Source organism: Sinocyclocheilus grahami, unplaced genomic scaffold (assembly GCF_001515645.1).
Source record: "Sinocyclocheilus grahami isolate Dianchi unplaced genomic scaffold, SAMN03320097.WGS_v1.1 scaffold435.1, whole genome shotgun sequence".
NCBI lineage: Eukaryota > Metazoa > Chordata > Actinopteri > Cypriniformes > Cyprinidae > Sinocyclocheilus > Sinocyclocheilus grahami.
This window is the reverse complement of record NW_015505614.1, coordinates 531,170-545,196: the sequence shown is the minus strand read 5'-3', so window position 1 is coordinate 545,196 and position 14,027 is coordinate 531,170. Positions and strand designations below refer to the sequence as shown.

General features: G+C 36.5%; 1 protein-coding gene across 1 annotated transcript in view; it reads left to right on the top strand.

Annotated features, from left to right (window-relative positions):
• Positions 1–14,027, top strand: part of LOC107551828 (ribonuclease 3) — a 28,922-nt gene that overhangs the window by 9,641 nt on the left and 5,254 nt on the right. Inside the window, exons 4-25 of the mRNA XM_016233579.1 lie at positions 803–889; positions 976–1,062; positions 2,108–2,179; positions 2,509–2,590; positions 2,674–2,745; positions 2,944–3,113; positions 3,414–3,538; positions 3,643–3,742; positions 3,989–4,096; positions 4,579–4,686; positions 5,634–5,772; positions 5,862–5,922; positions 6,062–6,121; positions 6,250–6,349; positions 7,510–7,612; positions 8,989–9,059; positions 9,714–9,758; positions 10,701–10,858; positions 11,153–11,258; positions 12,009–12,150; positions 12,451–12,533; positions 13,309–13,412. Of these exons, the coding sequence (XP_016089065.1) occupies positions 803–889; positions 976–1,062; positions 2,108–2,179; positions 2,509–2,590; positions 2,674–2,745; positions 2,944–3,113; positions 3,414–3,538; positions 3,643–3,742; positions 3,989–4,096; positions 4,579–4,686; positions 5,634–5,772; positions 5,862–5,922; positions 6,062–6,121; positions 6,250–6,349; positions 7,510–7,612; positions 8,989–9,059; positions 9,714–9,758; positions 10,701–10,858; positions 11,153–11,258; positions 12,009–12,150; positions 12,451–12,533; positions 13,309–13,412 (2,183 nt within the window). The remainder of the gene's footprint in view (positions 1–802; positions 890–975; positions 1,063–2,107; positions 2,180–2,508; positions 2,591–2,673; positions 2,746–2,943; positions 3,114–3,413; positions 3,539–3,642; positions 3,743–3,988; positions 4,097–4,578; positions 4,687–5,633; positions 5,773–5,861; positions 5,923–6,061; positions 6,122–6,249; positions 6,350–7,509; positions 7,613–8,988; positions 9,060–9,713; positions 9,759–10,700; positions 10,859–11,152; positions 11,259–12,008; positions 12,151–12,450; positions 12,534–13,308; positions 13,413–14,027) is intronic.

Below are 14,027 nucleotides of genomic sequence, written 5' to 3'. Positions count from 1 at the left end.
TGTGATATTTGTTTTTGTGCATTGTGTCGAATTTGGCCTAAAAGGCCTTTTGTCTGTCAGTTTATTTGTAGGATATTTCACAGAATTTTTGCTAATTAGTTTTTTGTCAAAGGGGTCATATGATGCTGCTAAAAAGAACATTTATTTTGTGTATTTGGTGTAATGAAATGCGTTTATGCAGTTGTTAATAAAGAATAACAATTTGGTCCCTTTGTAAATTCTCTTTGCCACCGTGAACTTTTCTCAGTCTCCTTAAAGTGTAAATACGGCCGGGAAGTAAGAAAACACACAGTCAAATGTATCCTCAATACTTCAATTTATTCATAGAAATACAGATATTATATAGGCATATGTCGAGGGGAGTTTCATCCTCTTAACCAATGAGGATATGAATAACATACACGTAGGATCTTTGGCCAAGAACATGTGTTTATATAAAATGGCCACATGTACAGAAAAACATGGACATAGTCTAATTTTGTTGTCTGTTGATTTTTATTGCTGTATAATTCAGAAACTATTTTTAGTTTGATTTAGATATGTGGTTGCCCCACACAAAATTACTATTTTCAAATTGTACTAATCAACATAGAAGCTACAGTATATCAGCGTTATTATAATTGTGGATTCCTAGGAATTCAGTTTTATTCTGAGAGTAAAATGTTGTGTTTATGCTTTTGTTGTTTAGTGTTATTTAAACCCAGCATTTCCATTGCAGTGATTTTGATTGTTATAAAGGTCAGTCATTTGTCTGGGTTGTCAGACTGATTGGATTGGTCAGCAACTTTTCTTTCTCTTATAGCCAGTGAAATCATGCCGGCCGATGAGTAACAATTCTGGCAAACTGTTCCACTACAGAATAACTGTGTCACCACCCACCAACTTCCTAGTAGGTTTCTATGCCATTTTCATTTTTTCCTGTTCTGTTCTTATATTGTTTCTGCCTGTGAATATAATTGGTTCTCTCCCTCTCAGACAGATAGACCCACGGTTATCGAGTATGACGATCATGAGTACCTGTTTGAGGGCTTTTCCTGCTTTTCTCACACACCACTTACTAATGTAAGCATGTGATTTCTGCATGGTTGCAGTCAGACCTAATAACTCGATTATTATATGGTCCTTAGTTTTTGTGAATAAACAACAATAAAAAAACTATCTAAATCATCTAAACTTGTCTGTTTTAACCTGCACAAAAGAACAGCAGACAAGAAATTGTGTAACTGTTCGTAAAATAAACTCCACTCATAGGAATTATATCAGCAGCACATAACCAGACGTCTATCTGCTTATAACCGTAGTTCAACAGCTAAAAGAACAATTTATACTTTTGGGCTCAGATTTACTAACAACTTGTCTCAGTGCAAACACTGCCAGGATAAACTAAAGATATGCTGACTGGCCTTATCGCATATGCTTTTGTAGGATTTTCCCTTTCAAACGCAACATTTATGGGAGGAAAGTATTAAAATAAAACATGCAACGTCATTTACTAAGTTTTGCGTTAGTCAATTTACTAGTATTTGTGCCATTATTTAACTCCCAAAAAAGCATGTCTTTGCCCATTTTGCCCTCTATATAGCTACTATAGTTGCTAATTTGGGCTGAGTTGGTCATTATGGAAATGAGTTGTCTGTGTTCTTTAATTTGTGCATCGTCAGTAGATCATCCGCAAAAATTTCCATTCCCATTGGTGCTTTTATGGGATTGTGGTTTCAATCCAAGTTCAATCTTTTAGTTAAGGTTATGTTATTGTTAAATAAGGTTATGCTTAATGTTCAATTTGTCATTCACTAACCTCTGTTGTTTCAAACCTATATGACTTGTTTTCTTCTGTGCAGACATCAGTGGTTTAACCATAATTTTATGAAGCTACAAGTTACTTTTTGTTGTAGCTTCATAAAATTAAGGTTGAACCACTGATGTCACATGGACTATTTTAACAAGTACATTCAAGTGTTGTTTTGAGCATAAAGTTCTAATTGCAGAAAATAAATGTCACTTTTAGAAGATGAGCAATTTTTTATCAGACATAATTTCTGGTTTTAAACCATTGCAAATGTCCCACATATCTCCCACCCAGACTAACTGTTCCCACCCCCTTTAGATCCCTTTGTGTCGGGTTATTCGCTTCAACATCGATTACACCATCCACTTTATAGAAGAGATGGCACCTGAGGTATGTATCACCCCACATTATCAGATTTCACTGTCCACATTTTCTTCAGTTCACTGTAATCATCTTCTGTAAATGTTAGTTACTGTGAATAACATTTTTATGCACATACTTAATTGCATACGATTAATATATACAATTAAAATTCTCATAATGAGACAAACATATCTTGACGCTTTGACTTAATTTATTAATGAAACTGATTTTCATTTTAGTTTTGTTTCTTTTTTTTATTGACATTTTTAATGCTATTTCAGACATATTGGTTGTTTCTAACACAAGTGACATGACCCATAAATGCTCAGCTATTGTAATCTGTTGTGTTTGACCAGAACTACTGCGTTAAAGGCCTGGAACTGTTTTCCTCGTACCTCTTTAAAGACATCTTGGAGTTATATGATTGGAATCTCACAGGTAACATGCACACGCACATTTAACTCTACACAAGCACACCATAAGCTTATAAGCCATAGTAATATAGATTTGCTGTCACACAGGTCCTGATGAAAACGGCCAGTCAGGTTGTCAGAGGTTTCATTTTATGCCACGGTTCGTTCGGTGCCTCCCAGGTGAGTTTTAAATACCCTTCTGTCCATTTCACTCATGAACAAAAAAAATTATTGGGGGAAAAAAAAAAGTTTGAGCCGTATTTTAAACGTAAATTTGACAGATGACTCGCCAATATATTAGAGAATAGTTAATTTATACAGTAGAGAGAATGCTTCATCACTATGATTGATGTTGTGGTGTCTGCTCATGTGTGTCAGATGGAGGAAAGGAGGTGCTGTCCATGCACCAGGTGCTGCTGTATCTGCTGCGCAGCAGCCCGGCTCTAGTTCCTGAAGAGGAGATCGCCAACATGCTTCAGTGGGAGGAGCTGGAGTGGCAGAAATACGCTGAGGAGTGCAAGGGCATGATTGTCACCAACCCTGGCTTGGTAAAACACATTCTCACAAACAATGGCATGATGTCAGGTGAGCAGACTGAATGTTCAAGTGCCTGTGAATGACACCGAGGAAGATGAGGAGCCTTTTTTAATGTGAGAAAATACTGTACAATAAATAAATAATAGTGACAGATACATTTAGTATGTGAATAGAGTCTTTCTGCACTGACATCAGTAGCCAAAAGCTTTTGCATGATTGTGCATCCACACTAAGTTAAAGTCCAAGGTCATGTCATGAAAACAAATTTGCACTTTAAATGTGTGCTTGTGAATGTGCCTGTATTCACACAGAAACCCAGCTCTGTGAGGATTGACCAGTTAGATCGTGAGCAGTTCAATTCCAGTGTCATCACTTTCCCCATCATAGTGCATTTTGGGATACGACCTGCACAGCTTAGCTACGCTGGAGACCCGCAGTAAGTCTGATTGAGCACACACAGTGAGTTATTGCTAATAATGATTGTATTAATAGTATATTACTGAAAAGGTGAAACACTGCAGTTTACTGCTTTCATTGCAGGTATCAAAAGTTGTGGAAGAGTTATGTGAAATTGCGGCACTTGCTGGCCAACAGCCCGAAGGTTAAACAAATTGACAAACAGAAGTTAACGCAAAGAGAGGTAAGTGTCTCCACACATGATTTATGTACATAGAAATAGCTAATGTGATAAAGACACCTTAAAATAATAAATATGATCATTATGGAAGGGTAGCATGAAGTTCTTTTTCATAAAAACAAAAGTGCATTAACCGAATGAACAGTTTGAAGAGTGGCAAGACGTTTTAATACAGTACATTGTGGTTTGAGGAAGTGTAGGTTCATTGTCATAATGGTGTAAATACTGTGTCCAAAAACTGATTTACAGGAAGCTCTGCAGAAGATCAGGCAGAAGAATACGATGAGAAGGGAGGTCACAGTGGAGCTCAGCAGTCAGGGTTTCTGGAAGACTGGTATCCGCTCTGATGTTTGCCAGGTACACATATACACACATTCACTTCAGAACATGTGTTTAGAGAAATTAAACAAAATGAAGATGTATGTTATATGTACAGTATCGTAAATGCCTGAGAACATGAAGTGCACATTTAGAAAGCACAAAAAATAATGATCTGCTGCATTACATTTATGGATGTGCAGTTTCTGTGTTACCAAATGTTTGTCTATTTTATTGAAGACTTTTTTCTCTATTATGACTGTAAACAATTATTAGTTAACAAACAAATTAGACAATAGCAGAGAATAGTGTTAATTCTGTGTTAAACATGTAATGTAACCTATAAGGCTGTTTATAAATTGATTTAAGATTATACAATTATAATAATCATTGTGCTTTTTTTGTTTTATGTCTGATGGACCATGTAAAAACATGAAAAAAAAAGGCATTTTAAAGGTCATTCATTGAATCTTAGGCAGGTTTTGGGGCAAACATTTGAGTCAGATGCCTTATTTTTGCAGCACGCCATGATGCTGCCGGTTCTCACTCACCACATCCGCTACCACCAGTGCCTGATGCATTTAGACAAGCTGATCGGTTACATGTTCAAGGAACGATGCTTGCTGCAGGTAAGAGAAAGTGTAAAGACTTTTCAGTGTAGGGTTGTTTTTCATTCTGAAAAATTGCAGCACATGTTACCAGGGCTGCAGAAGAAGAATTTAGTAGTTCAGGTTTTTCCTTGCTCTGCCAGTATTTTCTCTGGCTCCACCAAAGAAAAAAACAAATTTTATTTTCATTGATATGTGCCAGAAAAATTATTTATTTATAATGCTGAATATAAAACATTTGTCATGTTGTTGTTTTTTTGTTTTTTTTAAGAAAAATGAACTAAATTTGAACTAAACAGCTGGAAATTAAAAACTAAATAGCTATAATGTAACCATAGTGTATAACTCCACAACCGGTTTAAATTTGTTTACTCCGATTATGTTGGCTCCAGAAGCGCTCCACTGATCTGAACTTTATGGCAGAGAGGCCAGATGGAAGTCTTTCCTTAGTTAAGATGCATTAAAGTCCACTTGGAATTTGCAAAGAAGCAGGTAAAGGACTATCAAAGCAAGATTTTTGGAATTGAAGCCTTAAGTATATAATTTGGGATTACAGCTGGAAATGAACCCACTATAATGTAACTCCACAACAGTTCCACACATCCAGAAATGAAAAATTATGGCATACGATGCAAAATATTACTGGTTGAATCTACTGGTTCTTATCTTTGTTAGTCGGCTGGATAATGTTGCTTCAGTGACGTATTTAAATGAACACAATTTTCAACAAAAGTCTAAGAAAGCAGTGTAAATCTCTGTTCTTACAGAACAGATTTCAGTTATGCTTGTTGTTGGGTGTTCAGTCCTGCATAGCTACAAGTATGTGTGTTATATTTTAGCATGTAGCTGTAGGTATTTAATGGTCATAAAAGGTCACTATACGGTGTTCAGTGGCTGTTGATGTTTGGTTTCACGTTATGCATTATAACTCTCACTTTGCTTTTCTTTTGCTTTTCTTTCTTTCCCAGTTGGCAATGACTCACCCCAGTCATCATCTTAATTTTGGGATGAATCCTGACCATGCTCGCAACTCTCTGTCAAATTGTGGCATACGCCAGCCCAAATATGGAGACCGGAAAGTGCATCATATGTACATGAGGAAAAAGGGTTAGCAAAGCTCTCTGTACATGTGTTTGAGAGCTTTTTTTGAAGAAGTAGCCCTACTCTAATAATGGTTTTGCCCTTTTTTTCCCTAGGAATTAACACCTTGATTAATATTATGTCAAGATTGGGCCAGGATGATCCATCACCCTCCAGGTTTGTGTATTTTATTGTATTATTTTATTTTAGTCAAGTCATTTGTTTCTTGTGTTGGTGATCATTTATGAATTTAAAAATTTTTAAAAGGCAGTTGAAATATAACAACTAAAGGGTGTAATCCCTGTCCTTTTAACAGAATCAATCATAATGAGCGCTTGGAGTTTCTTGGTGATGCAGTTGTTGAGTTCCTGACCAGGTGAGACCTCTTAATTTTCAACAGTGCTGTAAATCTGTCATTACATAGAGCATGCCTCACTGAGTTTAGCTTTTGAAGCTTTTGTTGTACTCGCCTGTTATAGTCATATGTTTGTCTTTGTTTTTTAGTGTGCATCTCTATTACCTGTTCCCAAACCTGGAGGAGGGAGGACTCGCCACATATCGCACTGCAATTGTTCAGAATCAGCATCTTGCTATGCTTGCTAAGGTAAATGTTTACTAGATATTAGAGATAATCCAAAAATTCAGCACACTGTAAATTATAGCTCCAAAAGCATTTTTTTGTTATTATTTGTAGTTTAATTTATCATTTGTATCTTTTTTTTGTCCTGCGCCTTAACCCAGCAAACATGATACCCAAAACGATAAAAACAATATTGCCCACATGCCACTAGGGTTGGGCCAATAGACGATGCCATCGTCCATCGCCGATGGCTGACAGACATCACGATGTTGAGCCGGCATCATGATTCCCCCCCGCCCCCTCCCCCCCAACATTCCCCCAGCATTCCGCCGCATCCCAATTCCGTGTTCGGAAAGGAAATTAAGTGTACTACTGAAACCCCTAAAGGGAATAAATAGCCTACGAGATGGGAGGATAAAAAAAAAAAATTTCAATACTTTCTCTCACAATGTTATCGTTGGGTAATTGTGGGCATCAGGGAGCCGCTACTAATATGCAGGGCATTGAAACCTCTTTCGAATGTGCGCTCTCATTTCCCTTTCACTTTCGAGATTCGCGATCACACGGACTCTATACTACGGAGCAGCAGTATTTACCACACATTTTACAAGATTATATATCTGTCAGTGGTGCTCAGTATCTGCAAATCATTTGCCATTGTCCTATGAGTCATCTCTCCTTACTCTGTGTATGTGGTAAGTGAACTTTCATGTACTGTAACGGTCTACTGCTAGCAAGCGGCTAACCATGTCCCTTTAGTGGCTCCGTAGAATGCGTTATTTGTTTTCCGTGCCTTTCTACCTACGGGTTCACGCTTCGGGCACCCCCCCCCCCCCCCCCCCCCCCCCACCCCCCACCCCCACTGTGCCTTTCTACATACGGGTTCACGCTTCGGGCACCCCCCCCCCACCCCACCCCATCTCATCGTACATCACGATGTTTCACTGTAGACATCGTCCGATGCCAATTTGGTAGACATAGCCCAACCCTACATGCCACAATCTTTTTTTTTAAAGTGAATTTATACCTTTGCATAAATATTATCATTGTTTTGATGATTTGAAGTGTGTGTTGGCATATCTTTTGGCATGCATACATGGTGTTTTCAGAGTTTTGTGTTGGTGGGTGTTAGTAGTTTTTTTTTTGTTTTTTTTCTCATCTTTATCATTTTTTTGCATCCCCAGAAATTGGAGTTGGATCGGTTCATGTTATATGCCCATGGCCCTGACCTGTGCAGGGAGTCAGACCTCCGACATGCCATGGCAAACTGTTTTGAGGCCCTCATAGGTTAGTGCTTTATCGTGTATACTGTCTGTCTGTATTTAATATACTGTATTTCCACTCACTGATGTCAAATTGTTGATTTTGATTTTTATGTTGCAAAGTTTCAGATAATTAGTTTGTGTTTTGTAAGAACACATTTACCGAATGTTGTAAATACTGCCCTAGGTGCATTTAGATAGTGGTTCTTAACTCTGGTCCTAGGGATCCAATACTTTACACATCTTGTGTTTCACTTAAGCCAGGCATGCACTGTATGATTTCAGCAATGTTTTTTAAAGGCCAACTCTCATTCTACAAGTAAATTGCAATGTAAAACCAAAGCTCACGATTTATGTGCTCACACAATACGGTCTGATCATCAAACTGCGTCTTGACTGCTCAAACTATACGTGTGAAATAAACACATGGGACCCCCAGAACCAGCCTCCATTGCTTCCGTCCATACCACACGCCATGTCGCCATGGTTTGATTTCTGTTTCCGCATCATGCAATTACGCAGGGAAAAAATACTGTGTTAGGGAAATTGGTTCGTAGCTTTGCTTCAACTATAGGGTGACCATACGTACCTCTTTTCCCCAAACATGTCCTCTTTTTGGAACTAAAAAAATGTCCGGCCGGGATTTCTAAATCACCCAAAATGTCCGGGATTCGGCTTTTGCTTTCGACACGCTGTTCATTGTGTGCATTTTTGTATTAACTATCCCTCACTCCCGACCATCCGATTGCCGGTTGCTAGAGGTTAATCACCTCTTGTTAGCCCCTGTTACTGCATGACAAACAACACGACAAAGCTGAAAAACAAAAGTCTTACAACTTTTCTGATGAGTTGATGATTTGAATCATGCCTTATACAAAATCTGCAGAGCCGGAGGTGCGAAGATATCCCATGAAGTCACTGAAAGTAATTGACATGTTTGATATTATAAAGCATTATTTTGCACTATAAACCTCAAAAAAAGAATGGTAGTTACTAGTGAGGGGCCAAATTTCTGCAAATTTTTGGCTTAAACTGAAAATTGCTGTTCTTCGATTTTTCAGTTGCCAAAATGTCAGTGCATCATTAGTAACTCGTGTCCTTTTTTTAAGGCTTTTTGTACTTAAAGCACATTTTGGTCATTTTAAGAGCAAACTAATATCCACGTTTTTCACAGAACGTGAAGATCTACACTTTGTTTTTGAAAGAAGATTCTTTTATGTCCACCTAGATTGCATGTATTTGACTGGAAGGTCAAAAACAGTATTCTTGTAATATATTATTACAATAATACAGTGTCCTTGCTTAATAAATGCATAATTTCTAATTTAAAAAGAAACGCATTGATTCTCAATTTTTTAATAGTAGCACATTTGTTTAAAGTGTTTGTTTTTTTTTCCGTAGGGGCCGTTTACCTGGAAGGTGGTTTAGAGGAAGCAAAGCAACTCTTTGGGAGACTGCTGTTCAACAGTGAGGTGAGATTTATGTGTATGTTTGTAGGACTAAACTAATTTTAATTAGATTTATTATAGTGAGCCTTTTAGACTGTAATGTAAGATAAAGAGTGTTGTGTTCCAATATAAAGATTTGACATTTAAAACTAACTGGGTTAAATAAGTTTAAATTTGTTTTTAAAATTTAAATATAAATGATAATAACTTGGTCCTCAAAAGTAGTTTCTGTGTTTTGAGTCGGTCTTCTACCCATACTTTCTCCAATATCATTTATAAAGTGTTAAAATACTTTCATAAGAAGTCAAAATAATCCCATTCAATCATTATTTTGTCTGATACTGCTGTCATTTGCAATACATTATAGAGAACAGTCAGGTTTTTTCAGCAGAACTTTTCTGTTTGGTTATGATGGAAACAGAGAAACAGTAAAGTGACAGCATAAAGAGCATAAATATAATTTATTATGATCTGAGTGTGACTCTGTTGCTGTCATTATTAAATAAGTTAATTGACTGTAGCTTAAAACAACTGAAAAAATGTCCTTGGTATCACACAAAATAACAAAAACTTTCCCCCACAAAAAACATTTTGAGTCTGAATTGTCATATACTCTTATTCTTCTCAAATGGGCTGTCATGTTGTATTCAATTTGTTTCCTCTCTTTTTGCCTTGTAGGATCTGAGGGAAGTTTGGCTCAACTATCCACCTCATCCTTTACAGGTGTGAGCAGAATTGATTTTCAATGTTCAAATGTCATGCACAAGTGTAAGACAGACACATACATACACTTTCTTCAGCCACCTAGCTGAATAACTAGAAGAATAACAAAGTTCAGTAACCGGTAAAACTGCTACAAACTGATTTATGATCGTGATTATGATCATGATTTGCAATGTCAAACAGCATAATGGAATCTTTTTTTTATTCAGCCAAAATAACTGGAAGTGGCTAAATCAGGAAACCTTGCACATTCAAGGTCTAAATGGCCATGCCCACTCTTATTTGAATATATTTTTCCTAAAATATGCGTTGATTGAATTGTGCAGGGGAATTTAAAGAGACCGTTTACCCAAAAATTTTAATTCCTTCATTTACTTAACTTCATGTTGTTCCAAACCCATAAAACTTTAGTTCATCTTCAGAACACAAATAAAATATTTTTAATATTCTCTCATCATATTTGTTCATCCTTTGAAAATCCACATAACCAATATTTTCTAGACTCAAAAAGAACATAAAAACATCATAAAATAAAAAAATGTAAGAACTTGACACACGAGAACCAATGAGGTGTGTTCTCCAGGGCGTCAAGCATGTTTACCATAATCAATGTTTATATGTGAATAAAACCTAAAGTACATATATTCATCGTAAAAGGGATTGTATCTCTTCAGAAGACTTGAATGAGAAAAAAAAATCTTTGTCTTTGTGAATTTAAGCTGGAAAAATGTTGAGACTTTCAATGGATGGGCAAAAATAGAGAATATTACAGTATTTTAATTTGTGTAAGGAAGATTTATGGGTTTGAAACTACTCGAGGGCGAGTAAATGATGGCACTGAAATGATTTGTGTTTTTTTTTAACTGAGGCTGGCTGTAAGCTTCAGTGTAGTAATATAATAGTTGAGATTATTTAATGCATAAAAGCACACGCTCTGTTTAGGTGCAAGAGCCACTGACAGACAGGCAGTTGATCGAGTCGTCTCCAGTTCTGCAGAAACTCACTAATTTTGAGGATGCCATTGGAGTGCTGTTCACTCACGTACGTCTCCTTGCACGGGCCTTCACTCTGCGAACAGTGGGCTTCAACCACCTCACCCTGTAAGTGCTCTAGTGCCTCTGTGACTTTGTAAAATCTTCTTTTTTTTTTTGTACAAATGGAACAGTTTATTGAACATTGACAATGTTTTTTAAAATTGCAAAACATTTGCATATATGTTTTTGTTGGGTATCATATTTGATACATCAGGTTGTGATACAACAGTGTCTGTGTTCACATGTTGAACCCACAGAGACAGAGGCTGTTTTTCCACAGCCAGGAACTACACAACAGTAATCTTATCATTAGTTAACTATATAACTAGTGCTTCATGCAGCCGCTGTATCTGTTTGCAGAGGCCACAACCAGAGGATGGAGTTCCTGGGAGATTCTATCATGCAGCTGGTGGCCACTGAATATCTGTTCATCCACTTCCCAGACCATCATGAAGGACATTTGACAGTTAGTATATCCGTCGTCTGTTCTTCATTTCATCCCAAGATTGGTTTGTTTTATTTCCGTTTTTTTTTTTTACTCCCAATGATGCATAGTGTCCGCTACAGTAATCTTTAATAGCCATTTTTACCTCTTTAGTGTGTGATGGTATATTCAGATCACCATGAATGATGACTTTTGACCCTTTCTCATAATTCTGTATGAATGTCATCAATATGACAACATAAAATCAGCATGGGTAAAGAAATATCCTCTAGAATGTCTTCATGTGTCTTGTTTTCCAGAAGATCAGGCATACTCATGTACGTGTAATGTATTTGTTGTCATTTACTTTCCATGACTATAAATGTGTTTGTGTACTGTAGTGGATATGTTATTTTACAGGGTTCATCTATTTACTGGACATTTCTACACAAATGTCTGTTCATGTCTATTGTGAAATATTTTAAATACTTGAAATATTGACATTTCTCAACTTTTAAATGTTCTCTGACACTCTTATTGTTTTTCTTTAGTCTGCTTCAATCTCAGAATTAGAATGAGTTGAAATTGCCTGCTCTGCTCCGCTCAGTCCATTTGAGTGTAAATATACCTTTAGCTTTTAATTTGGTTTCCTGTGCCAACAAATTCCCTGGTTAGCCTACTCTATCTATAGTGCAAAAATCCAGCCTTTTCAGTCACTGTGCCCCCTCTTTTCTGGTTGGTCAGTCCGTATAAAGCCCAGAAGTATAAAGTGTGTTTGTGTGTGATTTGTAGCTCCTGCGCAGTTCCTTGGTGAATAACCGGACTCAAGCGAAGGTTGCAGAGGAATTGGGCATGCAGGAATTTGCCATCACCAACGACAAGACCAAACGGCCTGTTGCCTTGCGGACCAAGACTTTAGCCGATCTACTGGAATGTAAGTGTGACATGGCACACTTACCTGGCAAAGGACGTTTGATTTTGTTGAACTATAACAGAAATTGAGAAATATAATATAAAAGGACACTTTTTTTTCTCATTATAACTAGCTAAATAAAATCAACATTCTGTAAGAGCTCTGGGATTTGTAATTTATTTTATAAATGATTATTTATCTTCTGTTCTGGAGGATTATTATTCCTAATATTCCCAGTCATTTTATATCCATTTATTCTAAAGTTCATAATGCTTATTGTCTGTATTGCTATAAAATTCTCTCTCTTTTTTTCCTCCCCAGCATTCATTGCAGCTCTTTACATAGATAAAGACCTGGAGTTTGTGCACACATTTATGAATGTTTGCTTCTTCCCACGACTCAAGGTATGGCAAACTTAATTAGAGGTTAAATGATATATTTTTACATATATTTATTCGCCTACACGTTATCAATCACTGTAACAATGATTTTGAATTGACCAATTTTCAATGTCAGAGGCACATAATGAAAAAATAACATTTATTGAAAAGAATGAGGTGACATTTATATAGGACATGGTCTTGTATACTGACAAGGCTGTTTTTAATCATCTTTGTGTACATGCAATGGACATAATTTTTTTTCGCATCTTGTGCAGTGGGCACATTTTTTAAAAGAGACGGTGTCAAGTTAATAGAAATTAAACTATTTTAAATTTGGAATGCCCCTTATTTAAAACAATATGGTTATAAAGCAGACGGCTCCTGTCAAAAAGGAAATTGTCTTTTTTTTTTCTCTGTGAGAATTCAGAGAAGTGATTGAATTATACACCCTCAACATAAGTACATAAATTATATAAATGATATAAAATCACACCTGATACAGCACTGCAGGCTGAATTTAAAAAAAAATATGCTTGAACAGGATTCCAAGTGAATCTGACATCTTAAGCATTGAAAATTTGTAGACATTGGGAATGATCTAATGAAAATCATAATGTAAAAGGATTTCATCAGCAATAAACACCTGAGAGACACAAACCGGGTTTTAGTCTATACATCCACTGGCATGGAAGAAACCTCCTCAAAGTGCTCAACTGATGTGTGCAGGTTTTTTCGTTTTGTTTGTATATAAAAACTGTTTAACTTTCAATGTACTGCTGTTTGATGATTGTTTCAGGAGTTTATCTTGAACCAGGACTGGAATGATCCAAAATCGCAGCTGCAGCAGTGTTGTCTAACCCTGCGGACGGAGGGAAAAGAACCAGACATTCCTCTATACAAGTAAGAAGCTACTGTCCATTAACTCTTTCCCCGCCAAAGACGAGTTTTTACGGCTTTTTGTGTTTTCACTGTTATACACTCGGGGGCTCTATTACACATCTTCTGAATGAGTACAAAACCTCCCGAACAAAAACACACATGAACAGGACAGAGAAACGAGCGATCTCTTATGTAAACAGATGCATATGAAAAATAATGCGATCATCAGCAATAGACAGCATATAAATAAAAACTGCATAATGTTACAGAGTAAAATGTTGATCCAGGAAGTGGAATATGTCTGTGCAAGCTTTGGAGGTGTTGATGGAAGCGATTTACTGGATTTATGCTTTGATAATCGTACTGAATATTATCCAGATGTAGTTTTTGATCATTTTATTTTCTCACCTTTTTTCTCAAAGTTATGTATTTTTTATGAAACTTACCTATATTCAAGTGTTGATAAAAAAAAGAATGCTTTAAGCTAGAATAAAATAGATTTTTTTTGTTTAAATGTAGAGGCTCTGGTCTTTATTTTGGTGTATTGCATATTTAAATATTCATACAGCAAAATATACTGGAGGCCATCAAATTTTAGTGAAAATCATCAAAATCGCTGGCGGTAGCTGGCAACTT